General features: G+C 36.7%; 1 protein-coding gene across 2 annotated transcripts in view; it reads left to right on the forward strand.

The window, feature by feature from the left end:
• Positions 1-24,888, forward strand: part of ADCY7 (adenylate cyclase 7) — a 64,896-nt gene that overhangs the window by 27,896 nt on the left and 12,112 nt on the right. For both annotated transcript variants that reach the window (XM_075101576.1, XM_075101577.1), the window contains exons 2-16: positions 2,722-3,252; positions 4,493-4,690; positions 6,714-6,878; positions 7,687-7,836; positions 10,158-10,306; positions 10,624-10,735; positions 13,322-13,449; positions 13,668-13,826; positions 17,385-17,517; positions 18,820-19,005; positions 19,936-19,979; positions 20,816-20,896; positions 21,924-21,996; positions 22,798-22,895; positions 23,621-23,705. In XM_075101576.1, coding sequence (XP_074957677.1) covers positions 3,082-3,252; positions 4,493-4,690; positions 6,714-6,878; positions 7,687-7,836; positions 10,158-10,306; positions 10,624-10,735; positions 13,322-13,449; positions 13,668-13,826; positions 17,385-17,517; positions 18,820-19,005; positions 19,936-19,979; positions 20,816-20,896; positions 21,924-21,996; positions 22,798-22,895; positions 23,621-23,705 — 1,932 coding nt within the window. In that variant the 5' untranslated portion in view covers positions 2,722-3,081. The remainder of the gene's footprint in view (positions 1-2,721; positions 3,253-4,492; positions 4,691-6,713; positions 6,879-7,686; positions 7,837-10,157; positions 10,307-10,623; positions 10,736-13,321; positions 13,450-13,667; positions 13,827-17,384; positions 17,518-18,819; positions 19,006-19,935; positions 19,980-20,815; positions 20,897-21,923; positions 21,997-22,797; positions 22,896-23,620; positions 23,706-24,888) is intronic.

Here is a 24,888-nt window from a genome sequence, read left to right on the forward strand (position 1 = left end):
TGGGAGGCAAAAATCACCTCCATCTTGCAAAGATTTACATTATTTTACAGATGGTCACCTGACCAGAGAATGAAATTTGAGGTGCTAACAAAATTATTTGGGTGACTGTTGGCTATTAGAATGGAAAATACAGTGCTGATGTGCCTTGGAAAGTAGTAGTAGCCTATTTAGAAAATAAGATGGGAGGCAGAATGCTCTGTTTAGAAATTAGTCATATTATGAAAATAAATTATGAAAATGTGCCTGCAGTGCGTGGGGGGAAGGCTGTTACCTAGTGATACACTGCACGTTCTTTATGACAAGGCTGGAGATGGGAAATGAGGGAAGTCCTCAATACTTTAGAGGCACAAGGACTTGTGTTCTCACCCCATCAGCTGATTTGCTTCGTCTGCCCTGAACTTTCTGCTTCGCCTCAGTAAAGGGTTGGTTTCTGTGATGCATGTCCCCAGACCAGTTTTTCTTGTGAAGAGACTTGCTTTTGCAGTTAGTTATCTTGAGCAATGTGCAAAAGAAAGAGGCTTCTCTGACTGATGTAATATAACTTGTTAGTGTAGCCCATGCTATCATGTTTCAGTTAGTTTTCTTTAAAACATTTGGTCTCTATAGGCTCTGTAGTATGGTCATGTCTGTTCTGCAACTGTTGAGTCCAGGCCAAATCTTAAGAAAATGTTCTGTATTGACACAAAGCACTGTGGACAGTTTTAACTAGCCCGGGAGAGCAAAAAAGCTTCAGTGCAAGTTTAGTAGCGTAATGAAATGTTTGCTTTCATATTTTTGTAACAAAATCCTATGGCTTTGTCAGTAGGAGACTGGAGAGTTTAGCAATGCTTGAGAAATCCTATCTATGGGTAGGAAAGCATAGAGCAGTCAGAAATACCCAGATTTGTGGAAGACAGAAATGTTGTGTGTTTTGCTTGCAAGTGAAAGGTGGCTATGCGTGTGCCCAGTACTTGCCTAGATAAGTTTCTATTGCTGAATCTGAACACAACCTTGTTCCCAGTAGCTTGAAACAGAGTAGATTTGGTTGGCTGTAGCTGTTCTCATTCATGTTCTGGAAGGAATCCTATTGTCCAATTTTTTATGCCTATCACATGTCCAGTGTTCTTAGATAGTCATTGGGCAAATTTCTTTATCTGATCAAACGCTTTTCATGTTAATTGGCATGCAGATGGCAGTGGAGCTCACCCAGATCTGACTAAATTGTATTAGTTTGTTTGATAGACGCTCCTGTAGGTTTTCAGTGCAGTTTCTAACCCATACTGCTGGGGTTGTTTCTTAGGTATACTAATCTTGTTTACAATTTGTTCCTTCTAATTCTTTAGAACACAGTGAAGGCTTCTAAAGAAATGAGGCCTTTTCTTGATAAACTGATGATCAGAGCTCCATGGTTTTATAGCAGCAGCCCAGACACAGTCCCCATTTAGCTTTGTGTATTTGCTACTGGTGGTTCTGGGAGTGCTCTTTGGTTTTTGTGGCCTGTTTCTGGTTGAGGGTTACACCTCTCCTGTGGTGTCAGAACAGCAAATCTCCAAGAAACAATGACCAAAAAAAGTAAAAGTGATGCTGTGGTGCACAGTGCTCATGCGTTCCTTAAATATATAAACAGGAGTGTGTTAAATTGATGATTTTACTAGTGTGATGCCACCCAGAAGACAGAATCTTTTTCTCTCTTTCAAGTCTGTCTTCTACATTTTCAGAAGGTTGCTGAAAAAAATTCAGAGAAAGGGGAAGGGCACAAAAATGGTGAATTTCAGCTATGTCTATTGAAGTTTCTTAAAAAATCATTGTCTTTTATGTTAATGGAAAGAGGTAATGCCAGTAATGTTAAAAAAGGGGGAAAAAAAAAGGGGGGGCGGTTCTGGGTTCTTTCTCCCCAGAGCAATAGCCTGGGTACCATGGTGACAGCAGTCAAGTGGTAAAGAAGCTGTTGTCCTGGTATCAAGTTTTAATAAGACTTCTTCTGAAATCCTGTTTTTCATGCTTCCCTCTAGCCCATCCCCCTGCTTTTTTGTTTTATGTCTCTTGGCATTGAGTGAATTATATTAATGGATCTATTTGAAAAACATTGGTCACTAGTAATTAACAATACAGTTCATTCCTTAATGTTCATTGTTAACAAAACACACCCATTGCCTTGGAAACACTATTAATTAGAGTTGAATTAAATATATAGAACTAAATGTTAAGTATTTTTAAAAAAATGAATTTTGGCTTTGGCAGCTGTATCCTTTTCTCATTTTCTGTGCCTTTTAATTAGTGTGAAAGGAATAAAAAAATTATTTATTAATTTTTAAGATCCATGTTTTGAAAAAGAATACAAAGTGTATTGTGATTAGGGATTTTATATATATATACACACACAGGCATGCATACCACTTCAAAAGAGTTGTTAGTAGTCAATTATACAACATGCTCATAGAAACTATCATTTGCTCAAAAGGAAACAAAATAAATTTAGTACATTTTTCGTATGAAAATGTTTCAGTTGCTAGAGAAAGGTGTTGTGGCTTGTGCAGAGCAGCAATTGGCGAGCGCTGCCTGAGCCCTGCCTCTGTGGCTGCTGGGGCTCTTGGGCTTCCACCCCGACAGCAAGAAATAGCTTTTGCTCCCTGGTTAGACCATATGCAGATAGGAAGTTTAAGGAATGTATTTTTTCCCCCTTGGGGAACACTGTGTGCACCTAAGTGAATACATGAATTTAATAATACTGTCTCTCTACAGAGTTCATCCCAGGAAGTGAGAGTCAAGCTTATGAAAAGGAGTTAGAGACTTGCAAACAAATAAATAAAGAAACAAGCCAAGAACTCCTATCTGCACAAACACAAGTTGATCTAGAGATTAATGCATAAAACTGATGATGAATTGCCTGTGGTTTTGGGGAGGCTAACTCTTGCTTTTGATTGCATTGGAAATTTGAAGTTAATGCTCTTGAGAAGTAAAATCAGAGAACGTGGGTTACTTGGTGTGCCTAAAGATCACAGAGGCAGCAGTGAAAAGAAAAACCTTCTCTTTGAAGCAGTAGCTTCAGCTGTGTCTGTGTACACCGGGAACTAAGAGAAATAGCAGCCAACCTGGGAGAAAATGCCAGCTAAAGGTAAATACTTCTTCAATGAAGATGACGACTGCAGGATATCAGACCCGCTCTATGAGAAGTACTGCTATACAAGCCAGCAGCACCCACTTCTGCTATTGTTGCTCTTCATTGCAATAATCTTCTGGACTATTCTAATTATAATCTTTTTTGTCACTGATGTAAGTATACTTTTTTCCTTTGTGTTCTGTGTTCTCAAAGATGATGAGGAATCACTATAACAGCACACAGAACATTTCTGGCTAAATTATTCTTTGAGCTACATGGTGTCAAAGTTGCAGTGCTGAAAGAAATCAAGTAATTGTGTATGTAATGCTGTGTATGTTTTTGAAGGGACAGGGAAAAGAGGAGACACTGTTGTCAGACACATAATGATTGTTCTTTCCTTCCTATATGCTATGAACAAATCATAATCTAGACTAAATGGTGGCTATGATAATAAGTAAGTAATAAAGGGGCCAAGGAAGGAACAAGAACGTAAGTTAAAATGCCCTGCATTTCTTATATTTTCTTTTTAGGGTCGTTGAAGAAATGTAAAATAATAGGTTCATTGGTTATGAATTCCTGAAGGTGATCTTTTTAGGGATTTGTAAATATTAATTCCTTTTTTTTCCACTAAGAAAAAACACAACAGCAGTCTCCCAGTACAACGGGTGATCTGTTGAATCAATAGTTAGTTAGCAAAGAGCAGGGATTCTATAGGTGTAGGAAGATGCAGCTTAAAGAATTTTTTGTTGTGTAGTGTAATATGATTTTCTGTAAAGAGATTAGGTGTTCCTCAAGCCAGCCCAGTTGATAGCTTGTAAAATGGGGAGTTGATTTGAAGATAATGTTGTAAAAATGTAATAAGGAGCTGTTATAATTCTTCATTGCCTTATAACACTGCTTTCCAAATATTGCGTTTCGTGATGAAGTGTCTTTTAGTCTTTTCAGCAATAAATCTAATCTTACCAATTGCATTTATGTCCCTTTTAGCTTTTATTTCTTAAAAAAGAAAAGAAGTAGCAACAGTATTTGCATGTTACAAGTCATCTCCTGTAAAACTTAGGAAAAGAGTTGTTATGCTCCCTTTCCGCAAAGCTTGAACTCCTTAAATGCATTTCTTTGGGTACATCTGCATTGTACAATATAGCATAGTTAAACCTCCGTTTAAAAGACAAAACCAAACCCACTAATTTTGGAAATAATGGTGGAGCTGGGGTAGACTGGGTATCTATAACAGTATTTATATTACCTCTGTATGTGTGAATGTCAGGAAGTGTTCATGCTGCCACAGGTAGGAACTCAGGTTAGCATATTTTAAAGCTAGCTAATCTGTTTCCAGGACAGTATAGATACATTTTCCACTTTTTCTAACGGGGATATTTAAACCCAATATAACACACTGTTTTTCTTTTGCAGGAACCACATTATCATCTTGCCTTCATTATTGCAGTATGTGCTGCTTTTGTCATATTTGCAGTCATGTACTTACTTTTATGTATTGGATCCCTATTTCGGAGGTGGCTAACATTATTTGGAGTTACGATTTGGATTTGCTTCTTAATTGTAGGATATGTGTCTCTTTTTGAAAAAAAAAATTATCAACTGTGGGAACAGGTATGTATATCTTGTTCATGCCAGTACTCTCACAGAACTGGTAATCAGTATATATGAATGTGTGTATGCACTTTATTTTTTCTGACTGTTATAACTGCATACTAACTTTTCCTTGAGATTTAGGTTCACTTTCCTAAATTGGTTTTATTGGTTTCTTATAGTCAATTTTAGTTTGTATTCGTTATTATAGTGAAAATACAGCTCAGCTGAGAATGTTGGATAACTGCTTAAATCTATGCGGGAATTGCATCTTTAAGTTGTCATTTAATTGTATTTTTAAGATTTTTACTAAAGCTTAATTACTATGAATAGTTCTTTAAGATAATTTCTTGTAAATAATACTTGCTTTGTTAATTTATGTGCGTCGAAATGGTGTTTAAGAAATGTATAAAGGACTTTAGAGCTGGGTGTGCCCTAGGGAGCATGTTTTCAAATTAATGGGAGAGGTGAAGTGAACAATAAGAATTAGTGATAACATCCTGGCATAGCTGGGTGTGGCTAAGGTTCATTGCTGAGTATCTCTGATCGGAAGACTGGCGATTTCATGATGCCAAAAATATCATAATCTGTAGGAAACTCCTCCTAAGCTCTCATAATGTAAACAGTAAGAGTTTTTAATTACATAAAAATGACTTTTTATCTTGTTTTACTAACTGTTCCCCTTCCCCTCTTTATTTAAAATGAAGAAAGGTATAAATTATCAGTTAAACAACCAAATCTGATTTTTATTATGGCCTGGATCCAGCATCATGTATTTACAGTTGCTATTAGTATTTTTTAACTTAAGGAAGAAGCTATTACCTTAGGAAAAAACAAAATTTACTGTTCTTAAGTACAAACATGTAACGAAGCAGGATTTGGTTTTGCTGCTTTCAGTGCTGCAAGCCAATGTCTTGTGTCATTGTCATGTGGTAATAATTCATTAATATTGATTTGAAGTCTAAAATATAAGGAGACCCTAGATTAGAAAGCCAAAGTGAATAACTTCATTTCAGACTTTATCTCCAGTTATGAATTTACCACTAATTAAAGCTACTATTTCAAGGCAGGTATGACCTTTGGTTGTCCATGCTTATAAAATTATTACACAATGTTAAGAACATGGTCTGATAAGGGTTGTATGCATGGCAGAAAAATATTTTTTCTTTTAGTCCAGCTAAAATAGTAAAGGTGAACACGAAAAGATTACTTTTGTTGAATGAAAACTTTCATTTGCATGTTTGTTTGTTTATTGTTGTCCCAACCAAGCTATCTATTCTGGCAAAACATTTAGGTTCAGTCTGGGCCTTGAGTTCCTTGAAGGAAGCTCACATCTGGCATGGCACAAGTTGAGTTGTGGTGATGAGATGGAGCTGAGCCAGAAACACTGCAATATTTTCCTCTGATCAGGGTTGTTAATTTCCATACATATGAGCTAAACACTATAACAAATCTATAAATACAGATTTAAGTCTTATAGACCCTCCTTCTGATCCCTAGCAGTTTAGTGGTCCATTGTGCATTTTGTAAAATCTGTGCAGCTAAAGATGTAGTTACCAGCATTGATGATTATTCTCATGTGTCAACACCAGGAAGTATTGGTTGGAGTTTTGTTTTTATCAAATATAGAGTAAACATATCACATGCGATGTTAAAGTTAGAATAATAACTTGGAGGTGAGAAATCTGATGCTATGTAATATTGCTATCCTTGCTACATACTGTTCCTGATATGTGATGTACAAAGTGTATCTTCAGGTGTAATGGATAAATTAAGGATGAAGGGCAAGGACAACTGAAGAACTTAAAGCTGATAAGACAGTTTCAAATAACATATCTATGAGCCTATAGCTGCTAATTCCCTCAAAGGTTTTAGGACTACCATGGTTCTTATGTTTTTAATAGTGCTTTTGAAACATTGATATTTAATTGTTCAGCCTGAAAACGAGTAAGAATCGTGCTGCTTTGTTCTGTAGTGATTTTTGGCAGGCACTTAATAATGTGTATTTGGTTTTTTGTCTGTCATTCTCCCTTTCTTTCCAAAGGTGCCATTCTTTCTATTCATAATCTTCACAGTTTATACCATGCTCCCCTTTGGAATGAGAGGTGCTGTCACAGTTAGTGTTCTTTCTGCTCTCTCCCATATTACTGTTCTAAGCACTGTGGTAAGCCTTACTTCTCAGGAAAATAAGGAATCAATTCTGTTGCAGGTAAGGAAATACTATGTGGTTAAGTAATTAAGTACCCTAGTCATATTACCATTTGATATTGGCCTAACTATCCTGTTTAGATAAGTTCCAGACTTCCACATGGACGTTCCAAATTCATGGAATTGGATCCAATGTGTTTTGCATGCTTTTCAAAAAATTGCAGTTATTTTAATCTGTAATGCATTTTGGTTTTCTGACCTAAGTGGAAGATGCAGAATTATTATTTTAATTTTTTAACTAAGTTAATCAAAATACGACCAACTTTGTCACAATCATTCTTCCTAATCTGTGCTGTTTCAGATGGGTCTGTCTAACTTCACCTGGCACTGCCTGCAGGGTGGATCAAAAGGGCTGTTGCTGCTCTGGGGAGTCAGCAGGGCCTGGGAGTGCTACTGGGTGCTTTCTGGGTTCCCAACACGTATTAATAGGGTGTGTTCAAAGGAGCACCTCAGCTCTTTTGATGCTGGTGTGTGTCAGACTTCACACAGCATGCTGATGCATGAGTTTGTAGACTGGTTTCTCCCTAAGTCAATCACTGGTGCCTGCACATAAATGTTAAATGATATAGCAGAATTTTCTGTTTCATTATACTACTGGACATTCATACAGGAATGCCCGTGACTGTGAAGGTTCATTTGTATTTCCCGGCTACGCTCTGGCTAATTGCAACACTGTGTGTTAGTGTGTGACAGGGTAAAATAAAAATTGAATGTGGCCTGAGATTGATTGTCTTTAAGGGACTAGTATGTGAATTAGTGAAGTATCAATGACTGTTCTGCAGTAGGTAAATATTTTTCTTCTTCTGCAGCTACTTGCCAATGCTGTCATTTTTCTTTGTGGTAACTTGATGGGTGCATTCCACAAACGCCAAATGCAGATTGCTTCATGGGATTTGTATAGATACACGTTAAAGTGCATTCAGGTCCGAATGAAATTGAAGATTGAAAAGAGACAACAAGTGAGTGAACTACTTCAGCTTATAAATTGCTTGTTCATTTCTGAAGTCTGTATAATTTTATAAGGTTGGTGACTAATGCATGTTGAAAGTCTTGGTCCAATCTTTGTGATACCCACCTAATGTCAAAAATAAATGTTGTGCCATTTGTAACAAAAGAAGGAAGTTAAAGGGAGGAAGCTGTTCTTTGTGGCTTGTCTATGTGAAAATCACAGTATTTGTAACAGGAGTGTAATTGCCAGTTATTTTAGTTACTTTTTCCCCAGTATAAAATGTTACTGGGACTGGCCCAAGGTAACTTAGAAGAACATATCTTTAATGCCCTGAAAAATACTTGTAAGGTAATTTCAGCTGTTTGTTTCATGCTTCCTTTGGTTGCTTTTTTTTGTTTTGAATTCTAAAGTATTATTTGTTCTTGTATTTTTTTGTCTCAAACTATTTTTCTTTTGCTAGAAGGAGAAAATTGGAGCCTAAGGGAGAAAAAAAGTTGTATAATAGATTACAGTATTTGAGTATGACATCGTTATTTCCATAAACTGCATATATAAAGAATGTATGTATATGCATATATAAAGAATAAGCAAAGAACATTAAAATATGTGTATATAAAGAATAAGCAAAGAACATAAATTTCTTACTGAGGAAGGATTGTAAAGAAGTATCAAAGCTTGAAACTAGGGTGCCTTTCCTCTTTTATCCTGGTATAAGTAGGGTGAAGAACAGCAGCTCTAGAAGGCTAATGTGTACCGAGTTCTCTGCCTACCAGTTATTAGATAAAAGGAAGGGGCTGAAAATTGAAAAGAAGAAAATACCACAATGCTAGTGTGATCTGTCCTCTGATGCTAATCTTGTGAGATGAGATGACAAATGTGCATGAAAGCCCTGGCAGAATTTTCCCATGTAGCAGCCAGGGAAACATCTGATCAGCTTACACACGCAGTGTGTGCTCATTCATTGGGCAATGTGGTAACTGGCATGGCTGTTTTTTTATGGTTGGTTGTTTGAAGTGTAGATGTGCTTAAGTCTTATGGACAGCTTTCTTTTCATCTGTGTCTAATTTGTCACACAATTTTGAGTCTTTTTTTTTTGCCACCCACTTTTTCTCTGTGAAAACGATGTGAGAAATGCAGTTCGGGGTTCATCATCACTTCCTTAAACTGTGTAATGTGTCAGCCTCAATTGGCCCTGTTACCTTCACTGGGGCTCTGCTGTCAGTTTAAATTGTTCCCCAAGGCTGAGTCTCCTAGTATTAAAATGCTAGAGGATGGGAAAGGGAGGTATTCCTATTTCTGGGGGCAGTCTCAAACTAAGCTGCTGTCTACACCTAGTGTGGGCCAGTCCTTGATGCTCAAGGACTCCCTCTTCCCACTGTGATCCCAAGGCATTTCTTTTTGGTGGCAGGCACTGGTTAAGTAACCCTGGCAGCTTACTGCCATCTTTGTACTGCTGCATTGGGTGTTCAGGAAAAGGGGGCAAAGATTTGGTCCGAAGGGACAGCATTTTACTCAGTTGTACAATATGTTGACCTTGCTGCCAATGTAATCTGAAAAAGTTCCCGCTTGTAGCTGCTCCACAGAACATTTCCTCCTCTGTGGTGACTCTGTCTCTGGGGCAATAGAGCCCTTCCTGGGTTAAAAGTACTCTTTTTTTTTTTTTTTTTGTCTTCCTCTTCTGCCCAAGAGCTTAGCAGGGTCATCTTTGAAGAACAGGCTTTTAAGTCAAAGCCAGTGTAAAACACTGCACTGAATAGTCAAACAATGTAAGTGGTTTTTGAAGAGTCTGTATTCTCACTCCATTCAAAAGACTTTATTTCAGGGGCATCAGTTCCTGGCTCATTTAAGCTATAGCAGCATGTTGTTGACACTCTTGTATCTGTTGCTGCTTTTCCAGCATTTGAGAATTCACAAAAGGTTTTTAATACTGAACAGATACTTTGTTATAGAATATAAGCTTTTACCAGAAGCCTTATCAGATGATGCTAACATAACACTGAGATTGGTGGACAAAATAAATTTTCATTTATCCAGAAATTGTAGTACCGAATACTGAGTTTTTGTGTGTTTCATGGTTACAGAGGGGTGTCACATCTAGGTCACAAGAAACAGAAGAAAAAAATATGCAACACCTTCACTTAACTGTAAAATTGGTGATTTTGAGAACAGAAATGTAAAAGTCTTTTCTGGAAAACCTAACATTCATTACTCAAAAGCTATTAGAATAAAGGTGTTTTATTTAATTCCTTCTTGCAGAGACTAAAATCCTACAGTTTCAATTTTATTTGCTGCATGAAGAATTTTGCGTCATTAATTTTTCTCCCTCTTTAGGAAAACTTGCTTTTATCCATACTGCCAGCTCATATCTCTATGGAAATGAAGCTAGCAATCATAGAGCGACTAAAGGAAACTAATGATAACAGGCAAATGCATGACAACAACTTCCACAGCCTATATGTAAAAAGGCACCAAAATGTTAGGTAAGTGGAAACTTTAGAAGTAATTGTATTAATATAAGCTGCTGATTCTTAACAGTCTATGTGGTCCAGAGAAATTAAAATATGGAGGTAGACTTTCAGGCTGAAGTGAGCTGCTTTCCTGTTGTGGGAAGATAATGTGTCTTGAACTAATGGGCTGTCTTCTAAATCAGATGAGATACTTTAACCCTTTTTTTCTGGAGTTGTTTTCCAAAGAGACAGATGCTTTCTGTTAAGTGCATTTTAATATTAAGCTGACTGTGGAATAGACATATCTTAATATTTCAATTATGTTGTTTTTTCCTTTTGTTCTTGTCTAGCATTCTTTATGCAGATATTGTAGGATTTACTCAACTTGCCAGTGACTGCTCTCCTAAGGAACTAGTAGTGATGCTGAATGAACTTTTTGGAAAGTTTGATCAGATTGCAAAGGTAGGTGCTGCAGTTTGTTGTGCAGTAGGGATAAAGGCCACCATTGGAAAAAGAAGTCTTTTCCACAAGACAGAAGGCAGTTGGTGTCAGTGCTTCTGAAGTCAACAAGGGAAGACTGCCCTGTCTTTAAAACTAAACAGCAAAATAACATTGAAACAAAAAAGGGAAATTTAGCAAGTTTTTACTGTAATTCCAATTCAAGTCTGGAGGCTTAACTATTGTCTGATGGGAATAAATGATTAAATAGGGCTGTAAGAGGTACTGTATACAAGCTCTATTGAGGAGCTTTGCTGTGTTTGCTTAGAATTGTTTGTTGGATCTACAAATGCAGAACTCTCAGGCACACTTAAATGAATATATTCAGTCATATTGCATCAGACCAAGGAGTTGTTTAGCTCAGGAGTAATAATTAGTAATAGATGCTTACAGAAAACTGTAAGAATGGGAAGTGGATTAAAATGGTCCCTATTAAGACATACCCTCACCACTGGCCCTTCAGGCTGGCAGTTGTTCTTACAACTTCCAAGTGCTGCCTTGAGGTTAATTTCTTTGCAACTGTAATCGCAAACTCAGTTTTTGAGGTCTCAGATTACAGGGACTGTATCATACACGTTTGAATGATTGACTCTGTGTGGTGATTTCTGTTATCTTCTAAAACACTGCATTTTGTTACATTCTATGTGACATCAAAAAACAAATACTGACCCAAACTCTGGTTCTAGGAATTAAGCATTGGTAAAGCATGAGTCAAGTCTAGTGACTACCTATCAAAACTTCCCATGGTTTAAAGATGTTGGTTTGATTTCATAATTGACTATATTTGGATATACGGAATGAAAATTAGAAAATTAATGGAATTGGAAAATCTTGTTTTTGTGAAATTCTAAAAATTCTTCAGAAAAAGTGGGGAAATTCTAAAATATAGCAGAGGAGTGAAATTGCTTTAATTAAACCTTTGTGGATGTCATTGGATAAATTTTTAAATATATCACTGATTAAAACCTGGCTAAAATTCTCGTTAACATTTTTGACTGAATTACTTTGCTAATCTTTGTATTTATATGAATTCAGTTCCTCTTAAAACTTTAAGTACTGGCAAATAAGGGAGTCATACTAACTGTATTGTAACTTTGTTGCAAAGCAGCTATTAAGAACACACAGAGTAAGTCATGTCATCTTACTTGCCATGAGCTTTAAGTGCCAAAGTAGAAGCTGAGGTTAAAGACGTCATCATTTTTTGCAACTGTTCCTCAGATACAAAAATAGAAAAGATTCCAGATTTTAAGTGATATATTTTAATTTCTCGCTCCTGTCTGCAAATTGCACTGTTTAAAGAATGTCTGGATTTAGTGAGTCAAGGTCTCTTACAACTCTGTGGTTGAGCCATAAGAAGAGATTTCTACTTTTTGTGTTGTTTTTGTTCTCCCGGGGAGTATTCTTAGTCATCTTTTCCATAATGTAAAAATGTTGTAGACTCCAATTTACCTAATAAAAGTCGATGGCTAACCTGGACACTGAAGTCTGACAGCTCTAATCTAGGACTAGGTTCCCCTGCTGATCTCTGAAACTGAAGCACCGGGCTATCTAAGCTTGTCGTTGCTCCAATGCTGACAACCTACTGGATGGCTTAAGATGGTGGAGGATGATGAATGTTCTCTTAAGGCTTTGACTGATGAGGAAGAACAGCTTAGTTTGGTAAATTGCTGATTTTGGAGTTGATTGAAGAATTGCTGGGCTGTTCCCACAGCAGGGAGGATTGGGCAGCTGAATGTGTCAGCTGGCCCAAATGAAGCCACCTCTACTCATCAAACACTCTACACCCTTGCAGAAATAGGCCTGGCTTGCTTGCAACCTTTGTAGTTAAAATTCTTGAGTAATGTTTAAAGAAAAGACAGTACGGGGAGCTCTTTGCTCTTCCTCTTTCCTATCTCCAGGCAGTCATGGGCAGCAGTATCCTCTGTTGCACAGTTAGGCAAAAGTTTCCTGCTGCCAGATAGTATTGCCTATTTTTTTATTAGCAATAGCAAACTGTAGTGTGTGCCAACTTCTTCAGTCATATTTGAAACAAAAAATCCCATTTTGCTTCTGCAAAGCTACCAGGTTGGGCATCCTAATTCCTAATTTCTCCCTAAATTCTGTGCAGGTTTTGTAACACTGCACAGTGTTACTTATGGGGCTGCCATGCAAAATTGAGGAAAAGGTGAACAAGCTGCCTATAATTCAGGTGCCTATAATAAAGACCAAGATTAAAAGGATAGATAAGTAGATTTCATCCTTTAGATGGTAATTTTTGTGATAGTTTTATTTTTATTTATAGTTTCTTAATTGCACACAGTTCCAAGAATAAAGTCAGAAATTAGTAAGATGATTTGATTTCAGAAATGCTTGAAGTGGTAATTTCTGTTACCCTCCAGTGAGCAACATCCAGGCATTTGGATGTGGGAAAAGAGAAGTAAGCTTTGCTTGAACAATGATTGAATGAAGCCTGACTTTCTCAGAATGATATAGACAAGTCTTAGTTTTGGTGTCATTAGCCTACTTTCAGTTCAGTTTTTCCTCTTACATATGTTTACTGTAATTTCACAGGAGAATGAATGCATGAGAATAAAAATCCTGGGAGACTGTTACTACTGTGTCTCAGGCTTACCTGTGTCCTTACCGGTTCACGCCAGGAACTGTGTTAAAATGGGACTTGACATGTGTGAAGCAATAAAGTAAGTATGGCACAGAAGACTTTTTAATGTATCAAAGTAATTCTTAGGTTTTTTTGACAACATTAAATGTGTATTTATTAGCTGTAGTTGGATAGTTATGCATAAGGTTGTAAATTTGTCTTTGCACTAAGTGTATAATGAGACTAAACATTAACAGATCTTCAGAAGGAGGAGAGAAAAATCAAAAGTGTAAATCTAATACCCTCCTCCCTCCATAGGCAGGTGAGAGAAGCCACAGGAGTGGACATCAACATGAGGGTTGGTATTCATTCTGGGAACGTGCTGTGTGGTGTGATTGGCCTCCGGAAGTGGCAGTATGACGTCTGGTCTCATGATGTGTCCTTAGCGAACCGCATGGAGTCCGCGGGCATACCTGGGTGAGGATTTTTCCTGTCAGTGCTGGTTCACTCTGTCATCATGGTTATCGTAATCCTGGTTTATGAGTCTGGAATTTCTAACTGTGCTGTGACACAAATCCTCATAATGGGTTGATAGAAATAGGACAAATGTGTCCTTACCAGAGCTGTAAAATGTTAATATTTTCTGATTCTGTTTTCAATAAACTATAAAATTCTATTCTTAGGTAAGCAATGCTTCTTGACCTTCCCTTCATTGGAGAAACCTGTGCGTCTTCAGCAGTGCATTATGTTGACTTAACTCATGGTGTCCACAGGAATAATACTATATTTCTAATTTTAGCTAAAGAATAGATATGCTACTTATGTTGACAAGGCAAAGCTGCATATTTACCTAGTGTTTCTGCTCATATATTGATTAGTCCCACTTGATTTTTATTAGCTTTATTTTCACTACCACCCCCCGCCCCAAAATACACAACACAAAATGCAGCTTGACGAGGAGCACCCAAGCAATGAGTTTGGAGCCGTTGGTTGTCGCATATTCTCTCTGTATAGCATTTGTCATGGGCAGAACGGGAAGGAAAGTCCTGAGTGGAAGTGCTGAGGCAAAACAGTAATGTAACTTGCCACGTGCTGCTCAGCACTGCAGAAGTTTGGGTCTGAGATTGATACTCAGGCTGCCTTTTTAAAGATGCTCATTGAAAAGGACAAACATAGAAATTTTTAAAAAATCAGCATTTTGTATTTTCCTCATTTAGGAAAGTATACTTCCCCCCCCCCCCCCCCCAAGTTGAACTTGGGGATTAGAATTTAGCTAAGAAACTGGGGTTTTTTGGTTGTCTGTACCAAAAAAGACCATATTAAGAGTTTCTTTTTTTCCATTTCCAAATGAGATCTTCATTTTGTAGGTTCTTGGTAGTCTGTGCCAATTAGTACTTATTAATTAAATGGTATTCATATGGGTATATGTTTAAGCATTAAAGTATTGCTTTCTCTGGGAAAGTGATTCTAACGAGTGACACTATAGGGTTTATTTTTATTTCTATGCCTCAGACAGCTTTTAGGTATATGCTTGTAACTTAAAAATTAATTTCTGCAAAGTGATAAGGGGATATGAATATAAAATTATTTTCTTGCATTGGTGACCGAAACAGAAAGAAAACTAATTGGAGCCTGGTTAACAGTTGCAATATTGTCCAGGCTTAAGTGTTTTAGTGTGTTGACTCAGCATGATTAAACAAGAGTACATAGTTGTCAAGTTTCTTTTGTTGGTAAAGCAAACAACAGGACTCTGAATATGGCACAAAAACATACTTTACTGAGTCACATTTAGGACCATTGCCTAATCTTGAAAACTTCAATTATTCCATTACATTCTTTGTGCTTGTGTTTGATAAACTGTTAAAGAATAAAGCTGGTTTAGGTTGGCATGTTGATTCTGAAACACTACACTTAATACTTCCTATATCTATAAATATCTAGCACTTGCTTACCATGTGTTTCAAAATTAGCCACAGGAAACCTTCCACTTGTGGAAGACTGAGCCTCACAGGGAGGAAGGGTTTGCATTCGTTATGCAAATGTTATATTTGGTTCCTGCTTTGTGGAAAAATGATGTGTCTGAGATTCCCCATTCCAATGTTGTTAGCTAGTCCTGCTCCTTTGGAAGCAGAAGTTTTGTCACAGTTTGAGGTTTTTATTTAAAACAGGGAGTATATATATTTTGGGTTTCTGTAAAAGAAGGAATTCTAAAGACTCATTATAGGATGCAGGAAACTTCTAGATTTATGCATATTTTATTTCCATTGCCAGAGTATCCTTGTTAATATTTTTTCTGATTTTAAAATTATTTGCGTTCATAACAATGTAATATGCTAGTAAAGCAGAAAGGACTAGCATAAAAACAAAATTAAAAATGCATTTATGACTAATTTTTTCTAATAAGTATATGCCCGAAAGATCAGAATATGTTATTCTCAGGCCTGTTAGCATAGGAAAATGAGTGCAATATGTTAGGTATTCTATACTAGCATGGTGAGTGCAATAGTGCATGTTACAGCTTGCCTTTGAGAGGCAGCTTTAGCGGTAGCAGCTTTTGCATATGTGCTGATTCTGGAATCCAGTAAGCATTAGTAACTGCTGAGACATCATTGGCATAGTAATTTCAGTGGAAAGGAGTTTGCAGTAAGGTCTGAAATATATTACGGCAGTGTGTGGTTTGGGGAATGGGAGGGAGGAAGACTAGACTGGTAAAATGGAAAATGGTGGATAGCGAACTGCCTTTTGCGATTAAGTGGAAAACCACAGAAAACTTGCTGCAGTAAATGACTGTGTTTTAAGGCTCAGGTAATACAGACATTACACAGCATGCCTCAGTCTCTATGGGAGAAAATGATGTTTTAAAGCAAGCTTTAAAATTTCAGATTTGAAGTTTCACCTCAATTGCAAAACTGTGTAGTCAAGGTAACAATTAAAAAAAACTGTTTTTTTTGAGACTGTTAGCAGTAAACAAATAAAAACATGCATCCTCTATATTCCAAAACTCTTACCTTTTGCCTCCAAAAGTATTGAGGATTTTTTTTTCTTTGTGGGAAGCCACAGCCAGTGGTTTCTGTTTTGGCTAAATTATCTTCAGGCAAACCTACATGGAGCATAAGGAAGTAGAGGCAGATAGGACAGTGATCCCCTTGCTCTCTGTAGTTGAGGAGTACTGCACACTGTCAGCTTCCATTCTGGAAATGGTCTATTCCCAGCTCTGTGCTGACAGGGTTGTAGAACTGACAGCAGAGTGTTTAACCCTTCTGTGCCAAAGAAAAGTGAGAAATGCTGTGGGAAGATGAACAGTGAGAAAGTAGAATATAAGAAAAGAAATACTATTTTATGAACTCACTCAAGTCTCTTGTTGAGAAATTCTGTGGAAAGGCATGGGTTATAATTTATATGGAACTATGTGACTGGGGATACTGACCTAAGTAATGCTTAAGGGAGAGTGTGAATGGGTACAGAAAAATACTAGTTGTTCCCCTTAGAAGTGTGTTGCTGTTGTTGCTGTATTATGCTCTCCTCTGACTGTTTCAGTCAGAAAAGACAGACTTTCAGAATTATCCTTCTAGGTGACAAAAAGCCTTTTTCAGCTTTTTTTGTCCAGACTTTGTAACCACCTCCTCCCCTTGTGGATTTCTAGCATGAGAGAGTCCTCATTTGTGTTTTGTTTGTGAGCTTTTCTTGTAGCTCTTGCCATCTGAAACAACCTGCTTGTGAGTCTGTCTGTCTTGTCATCAGATCTCCTTTGATCACATTTCTTCTTTTTCTTATATGTATCTGCTTATTTCAATTTAATTTTATACTGTGTCATTCTGGGAAGTGTTTTTTAGCATACTTGCTATGAAAGATGTGTGATGAAGAACTGGAGTAAAGGATTGCAGATATGGTTTTAAGTACTGGCAGGATTTTGCAGTTGGCTGCCAAAGCACTAGATGGCTGAAAAGCAGAAATGTCAGCAGTGGCCATTGAAATGTAAATGAAATGCTTAATGTGACCTGTGTTTGGGTCTCTTGTTCTTTCTCCCCTTCTCAGCCGTGTACACATCACTGAAGCAACATTAAATCACCTAGGCAAAGCTTATGAAGTAGAAGAAGGGAACGGACACCTGAGGGATCCTTACCTTGAATCCATGAATATCAAAACCTACTTAGTGGTTGATCCAAGGGTATGTGTATGTTTTTAAACATGGATATTTATTAAAATATATACATACACTTTAAGTGTGTAGGCGTCTGTGGTGTGTACACCTTTTTTATTCAGGGAGAGAATTAAAGCATGGTATGAGTCTTCTGAGTAGGTTGGATGTGGGACTTCAGATCTGAAAGCACGTCCTGCTGTTTTATGATACGTCTATTAGCTTGAAGGTAATAAGTGTTATGCTGAAGCCTCTTATGTGGTCCACTTAAAATAAAAATACATATTTGACTACCTATTTACAAGAAGTGTGTGTGTCTCAAATCCAGGCCCAAAGGTGGGATGAAGTCATGAAAGAATACCTGTACTGTGAGGGCGCTTTCAGATAAAATATTCCCTGTAAAATCGCTTCTGACATCTTCTTCCTCACTATCTTAGATGTGAGATTCACTTTCTTCTCTAGGTGTCAAGTTAGCAACTGTTGGTTGCCCCTTTAGAGCCTGGTAACTGGAATATTGTGATTTTGAATTGGCTTGTAGTTGATGAGTAAAATATTTCAAAAGGAAAAAGTACGAAAATGACAAACTTGTTTCCTTCAGGACCTTTACAGGAAGGAACAGTATAGAGCCACTTTTAACTAGCAAGAACTCAATCTTCTCTTTCTTGCACATTTTACGTAGTCAACACTGCAACCCCCCTAGATGTACACAGCATATATTCTCAGAATAAAGATCTAAGTCTGTTAAAATGGTCCCTGTTCACTTGAAGATACCTGTGAGATGTTAGAGGCTAACCAGTCATTGATGTATTGGTTTATTCTGCAGTTTTAGCTTCCTTGTAGACCCACAAAAGCATTTCCTTATATCCTGTCTCTACTGCCTGACACTTCACCTGTGGTGTAGGGGTATAATCTAATGTCGAGTCTGTAATTTGTGGGTTCTTCTCCTAACCACTGTTTTGATACGCCCTAGCTCAGGAATTGGGAATCTTTTTCCCCTGCTGTTGTGCTGACTGCGAGGAAATTGTATCTATACGTAAGATCCTGCCACCTCTTGCATCATTGTAATAAGCCAGGAAGTTTGAATGTTGCTGTGGTACAAGCAAAGACTTGTAAAGGCAGCTGAAGCAAATTCATTAACTCATGATTTGCTGGAGCTCACATTAATTAAATGAGGTAAAGGAATTGTGGTTAGCTGACATGTTGCTGATATGTGTTCGAGTCCTACTAAATAGCTAGACTGTATAGTCCTAAACTACTCAAGTACACAGACCTTCATTTCTTTGTAATTTGTATAATTTTTTTGTTTTGTAAATGAGTGTTTTTTTCTGTTAGTCCAAACAATGCACATCAAATAATCATCTCCCTAAAACAAGAGTTAATGATGGGCTGAAGATGCGAGCATCTGTTCGGATGACACGTTATTTAGAGTCTTGGGGAGCAGCCAGGCCCTTTGCCCACCTGAACCACAGAGAAAGTGTGAGCAGCGACTCTTCAAGTTCACAAGGAAGGCGAAGAAAGGTGAGGTTTGAAGTAGTGATTGTCATCCTACAATTGCAAATTACTGCTTGTGTCTATGGTGTGAAACTCTAAACTTGACATGTTTTTTGTGGCTGAATATCTGCTGTTACTCTTGTTGTTAAGTGTGTACACAGAACTAGGAAAGTATCTGTGCAACAGCTATTGCTGTCGGAACTTAACAGTATTCAAACTCTGCCAGTCTCTGGCATGCTATACCATAGTAAACCTTCAAAGTAAAACCTTGAAAACTATCTTTTTTTTCCTGATGTTTTTCCATCTTGGGGTCCTGCTTGCTACATGTGGTTTTGGAAAAAAGATAATTTATCCCAGACTCCAGATGCACTCAATGTTTACTTAAAACATATAGAAAATAAACAGTCCCTTCGCATGCTCTGCCTGCAACAGGATTTTATCAGTAAAGAATTTTTAATATTAAGAATTCTTAAGATTTTTCAGATGTTAAAATTTAAGAAAAGTAATTTTTCCTTCCATCTGCCCTTCCTGAAAGCTGGAAGGAGGACATGTAGAGATGTGCTTTTAGGTGTGCTCCTGGAGGCGAAGCAAGGCTGGTACCATTCTCTGTGGACACATAGCTGCAGTAAATTTTAGGTTAAGTATCTATCCATCCAGGTTTGTGGAAGTGGTGTCCAGTCTACTTTCCTCTGCTGATTTTAGTTATTTCAGTAAGTGGAGGATAATAAGAGGGAAGATCTGTTGAATTATTTTCTAACAATTTTTTTTGGGTCAGAAAGTCCCTACTTGTTAAAGCAGGAAAAGTTGCTTGGAAAGGGTAGGCCGTGTGTTTGTTTTTTTTTTTTTTTTTTAATTTGTGAATAAAAATGTTTTTGGCCGCTTCCTGAAGTTCATTTTCAATAGTTGTTTGTCATTTACTGAGAGTGTAACTTATCCTTAATTCCTTATTTGATTTAGGAAATACCTTTGTGTTCCGCTGGGCGCCAGAGAACTTCAGATAGGTTTGTCCAGTACTCTTTTTTTTTTTTTCCCCCCCTTTTTTTTTTTAAATACTTGATCCTCTGCTCCTGTTGCAGTTCAGTGTACTGTAAGCATGTGATCTTTTGATTGATCGATCACTGCGTGTATGATATTCCTGCATTAGAAAGGTTAAGCTAAATCTTTGGCCTTTAAAAAGCTGCTCAATTCATGTTTGTTTTTGTTAGCAGACTCTAAAAGGAGTTTCCCCCCTTTCATCTTACTGGCTGCTCAGTCATTCGGGTTGCATTTTGCTTCATGGGCTGTAGCAGGATTGAAGGGAGTAGGGAAGTAAGAGATCTACAGAGCAGCGGAAAACAAATCAAAACACTTCATATACTGTATATGTGTATACATTGTAACCACTTGTGCTACCCTCAGCTTTTACTTTTCTTACTCATAGATCCTAGATTTGTTTGTAACTATTATAGTACAAAATAAGGAAATATATATTGTATTTTACAAGATATTTCTTTGGTTAGTAGTATTAATGTATAACACTGTAGTATAATAAAAATCGGCACTGTATGTAGGAATGCTTACAATGGTACCTGTACCACTGAGTTAACTAAGTAGATGATTTTCACTTGTGAAACATTCTCTTAGTTTATAAAAATATTGTCTTGAAAAATGCATGATTTAAGCATCTAGAGAAACGCTTAGTAAAGTCGTATGGATGTGTAAGTTTATCAGTTTGGAGCATTCTTGTTTAACTTTTCTCTGGTAGCTTAACTACTTGTGTAATGATAAAGTATGGTCTTTTGTAGCTGTTAATTATTTCTGAATAGCATTGTTGACACGGACTTCATTTTGTTCTCAGAAATTCATCTCAAAAGGGAAGGATAGAGGAAGATATTTATGATGAAATGATGTCAACCATTGAGGGCCTCAGTTCAACTAAGTATGCAGTATTTTACTTTTTTCTTCATCTTTTCTTTAAGAATAATCTGCATTCTCAATTTTAAGTCTAGATATAAAATTTACTTTGCAAAAATTAAGTTACAAGGATTTTTTAATTGCCTTTTTTGGTCTTTGTGTTTTCCTTATTTTAGTTCCTTTTTGGTATTAATTTGAACATAATGAGAGTATTATTATACCAAGAAGCCAATGGTTAGTCCTGCTGTTCAGTGTGGCATAGTACTACAAAATAGCAGAATTACTGCTTTGTTTCTTATGACTGTCCAAAGTAATGAGCTGAACTGCAGTGTAGGATGGGATAGGCAGTTAATGTTTGTGTTCTGCTTATTAAAATAAGCAGTGTCAGGAAATGTGGTGCAGTCCTGAACAAAACCTATGTATAGCGTCAAAGCACAGTTTTAGGGGTAATAATAAAATTGCTTTAGTGTCTGGTTCACTGAAGGTAAATGATCTATCAAGAGCTGGTGGTGCATTTAGCACTGTGTTTGAATTTAAGAGCAGACAAGCAGAGGCAATGTTGTTTGGTTTTCTTTTTAAATTTAAAATACAATATTTAAATTCCTAGCAAATATAAAACAGTGAATTTGAGAAGAAAAACTCTTTATTTTATCTAAATTATAACAAGACTGTTATCACAGTACCTCAGCTGTTCCTAACAGGGCCCTGATATTATTTAGGGGAAGTCTTTGGAGGCTGTGAGCCATCTTTAACATCTGCTATTATACTTTCCTATTTGTAAACCTGAGGGAAGGTCTGGGGTTACATTTTGCATGTAACTGGCAGATGCTGCTGTCTGTGAGTGTGTTCTGGATCTGCCTGTCAGCTACATCAACACATAACTGCCCATATGTTATGCTATGAAATATAAAGACCTTGCAGAGCTGTCAAATGTGTGTAAAACAGTGGCACTCTCACCCTGTATACTATGCAGTCTCAGCTGTAACGATGCTTTTGCATACTCTCCTTGGCCTGTTGTGTACATTTTGTAATGTGTGTCTCTCTGCATGCAGTCCGTGGTGTGGCAAATCAGATGACTTCTGTGGATTTTCACTGATTTTTGCAGAACCTGGCCTTGAAAAAGAGGTTGGTAAGAGCAAAATAATCAATTTTGGTCTTTGATTTGCACTTCTGAGCAGCATAAGAAAATATTTGAAACTGTCTGTTTTCATTCTGAAACTGGATTCTGGAGGCGACTGCACATCCAGAGAGGTTTTTGGCAACTAATGGAAAGCAGATCTCATGATTCCTTTGAGTTGGTCATTCTTCCTTGAGAATGCTAAGTCTGTAGATTGAAGGAGGTTGTCTCTAATCAGTGGTTAGATTCTTGCTGTAAGGGAGTTAGTAGGGGTTTGGCAACTTTACTTTTGAGAGAAGTTCTTCACATACTAATAAGATTTAAGAAAAAAAAAAGTTTTTCTGCATCCATAATGAAAGTACTTTGCTTTCTGTGTGTTTTTCATTGCAAGTCTAATGCTGCTGTTTGTTAGGTACAGACTTTCTCTCTTTGAATAATTGTTCTTTAACTTACTATGCTGTGGTGTACTGTATGTCATTACTGGTGGGTGTGTGTATATATACACTTTAGATTTACTTCTGTGTATATCCTTCTTTTATAAGGATTTTGACTATGTGCATCTGTGAAGAGCTGATTTACATATTCAGTGGATTTCCTCTAGGTTTGAAATTATCCTTTGGTCTGGGCTGCTTATTTTTCTTGACAGATGTTCAAGTGAATTTTATTTGGTTTTCTTTCGTTCTTTTTTAGTTCTGTGTATATCTTTAATAGTACAGTATAAACTTACACATACATGTTATTACAAAAATGTAACAGAATTTAAAACCCCCTGGAATTACACTGAAGATTTGTTATAATCTTCATTTCAGTATCGCACCATTCCTATCCTAAAACTGAAGAGTTACTTCGCATGTGCCAGTTTTGTGTTCCTCTGTATATTTCTGATACAGATGTTTATAATGCCAAAGTAAGTGTCAGTATTTTAATAATTTATAACTCAAATTAACCAATAGATGAAGTGAAATTCATGTGCATGAAACTTTTTAAAGTCTTTTGGAATTCCTAAGGGTTTACATTTAAGAAACATACACCTCTTAGGACTGATTTACTGCTTAATAAAGGAGTGCATTCTTGTTGTTGACATAAGAGCAGATATATCAGTATGAAAATAAAATAGAAATATTTCTTTAATATTGTGTTTGCTTAGTACACAGACGGAGATGATCAGTTAAGTGAGGAATACTATTTTCTAAGAATACTTGGCTGTAAGCACATTGAGTGAGCAAAAGAAAAATGTGATTAGCTGGTTACAATGTGCTCAGTGATCCTTTTGTCTGTAGAGATACAAAGAGGGAACTTTGAGCTTCTTCTCATACCCCCAAGAAAGCAGATACTTGATAATTCTGAAGTTTATGGCATATTACTCTTTCATAGCTGTTGCAGTGCAATTTCCATGTGGTTCATACACGGGATAGTGGTTCAGGCTGTCAGTGAGGAGTAGAATATCTTAAAGTAGTATTTGTGCAACAGAGTAACAATAATCTGTGCAATGTTATGGTCATCCAGTGGTAGTAGGACAAAAATTCTATTTAAATTTAGAGAAACACTGTTAGCAAACATTAGCCTGAATTGTGGTTTGAAAATTTTTTTCATTTAACACTGGTTTGTTTAATTGCTTTCTCTTCTGTTTAGAACTGCAAAACTAGGAATTTCCTTTGGAATTGTTGCAGTCATCATTGTAATTATTTTGTTTGTGTGCTTTGCTGAGAAATGTATGGTAAGTTTATTTAAAAAAAAAAAAAGTCCTGTTTTCAAAAGTGGATGGATGTAATTCAGCAACTTGGTCTATCTTTTAGCATGATGAATTAAACTGTTAATTTCAATAGGAGTTACAGGAGCCTGAACCTCAGGTTACCAGGAGATTTCATTGCCTGAAACAGATACTCATGTCTGAAAATTCTCACTGTAATTCAGAATTATTTGGGTGCCAGAATAGATGGGTAGGTGGGAGGAGGATGATATTAACACTTGCTAAGTGGGATTGGGTTTTTAAAATATATTTTTATTTTAATATTTGTCCTTAATAGTAATTTCGGTTGTAAATACTGATATTTTCTATCTTGGAAAAATATTAAAGGTAAAATAAGTTTGAATGCAAGATTAGTTTTCATAATCATTTATAAAGCACCATGAAAATTACAAATATCTGAATAATTTATTGGCAACAGTTCCATAGCTGTTAGAATTCCAAATTCACCGTTACATCAATTAGGACACTTTGCATTTGTAGTTCCTTTTTCTTTGCATTATTATTAACTGTATGCAATTACTGTTTAAAAATTTATAATGACATAGAGTTCAACAATACAAAATAAAAAAAAAGCCTGCTCTAGTCCAAGAACTCTGAAGGCAGGGGTGGGATAGAAAAGGGACTTCAGAGAGTTCCTTACACTCATTGAATCTGTGTTGAGAGGGAATACTGAAGTCGTGTTGAGAACATGCCACCATCATCCTATTTCAGATGGGTGATGGTGGTCTCCCAGGAAAACTGCCACGGAAAGAAACGGTCTCTTACAGAGTCCAGATCAAGTTGTGTAAAAGGGAAAGAAAAAGAAATAAAATTGCATTCTGTACATGGGATAGTTTTATGATTAATTTAAAAGTACAGTTAGATAGCATGTATGGAGTTTATGCATGTGTGGTTTTTTTAATATATACATATGAGTGGATGTGTGTGTATCTATATATGTCTATGGAGAGAGAGAGGTGTGAGTATGTGTATGTGAATATGGTTTCTACATATGTAAAAACACATGGAGAAAAGAAAGAAAATTCCAAGATTGCAAATGCGTCAGACTAGAGTTTTACACTGGGAGTGTTTTGGTATAGCATCCTTGAATAATGCCTGTGATCGTTAAAAGTGTATGCTTTACTAAGAGGTTTTTCTCTATAGCGACAAA

This window comes from Phalacrocorax aristotelis, chromosome 8 (assembly GCF_949628215.1).
Source record: "Phalacrocorax aristotelis chromosome 8, bGulAri2.1, whole genome shotgun sequence".
NCBI classification, from domain to species: domain Eukaryota; kingdom Metazoa; phylum Chordata; class Aves; order Suliformes; family Phalacrocoracidae; genus Phalacrocorax; species Phalacrocorax aristotelis.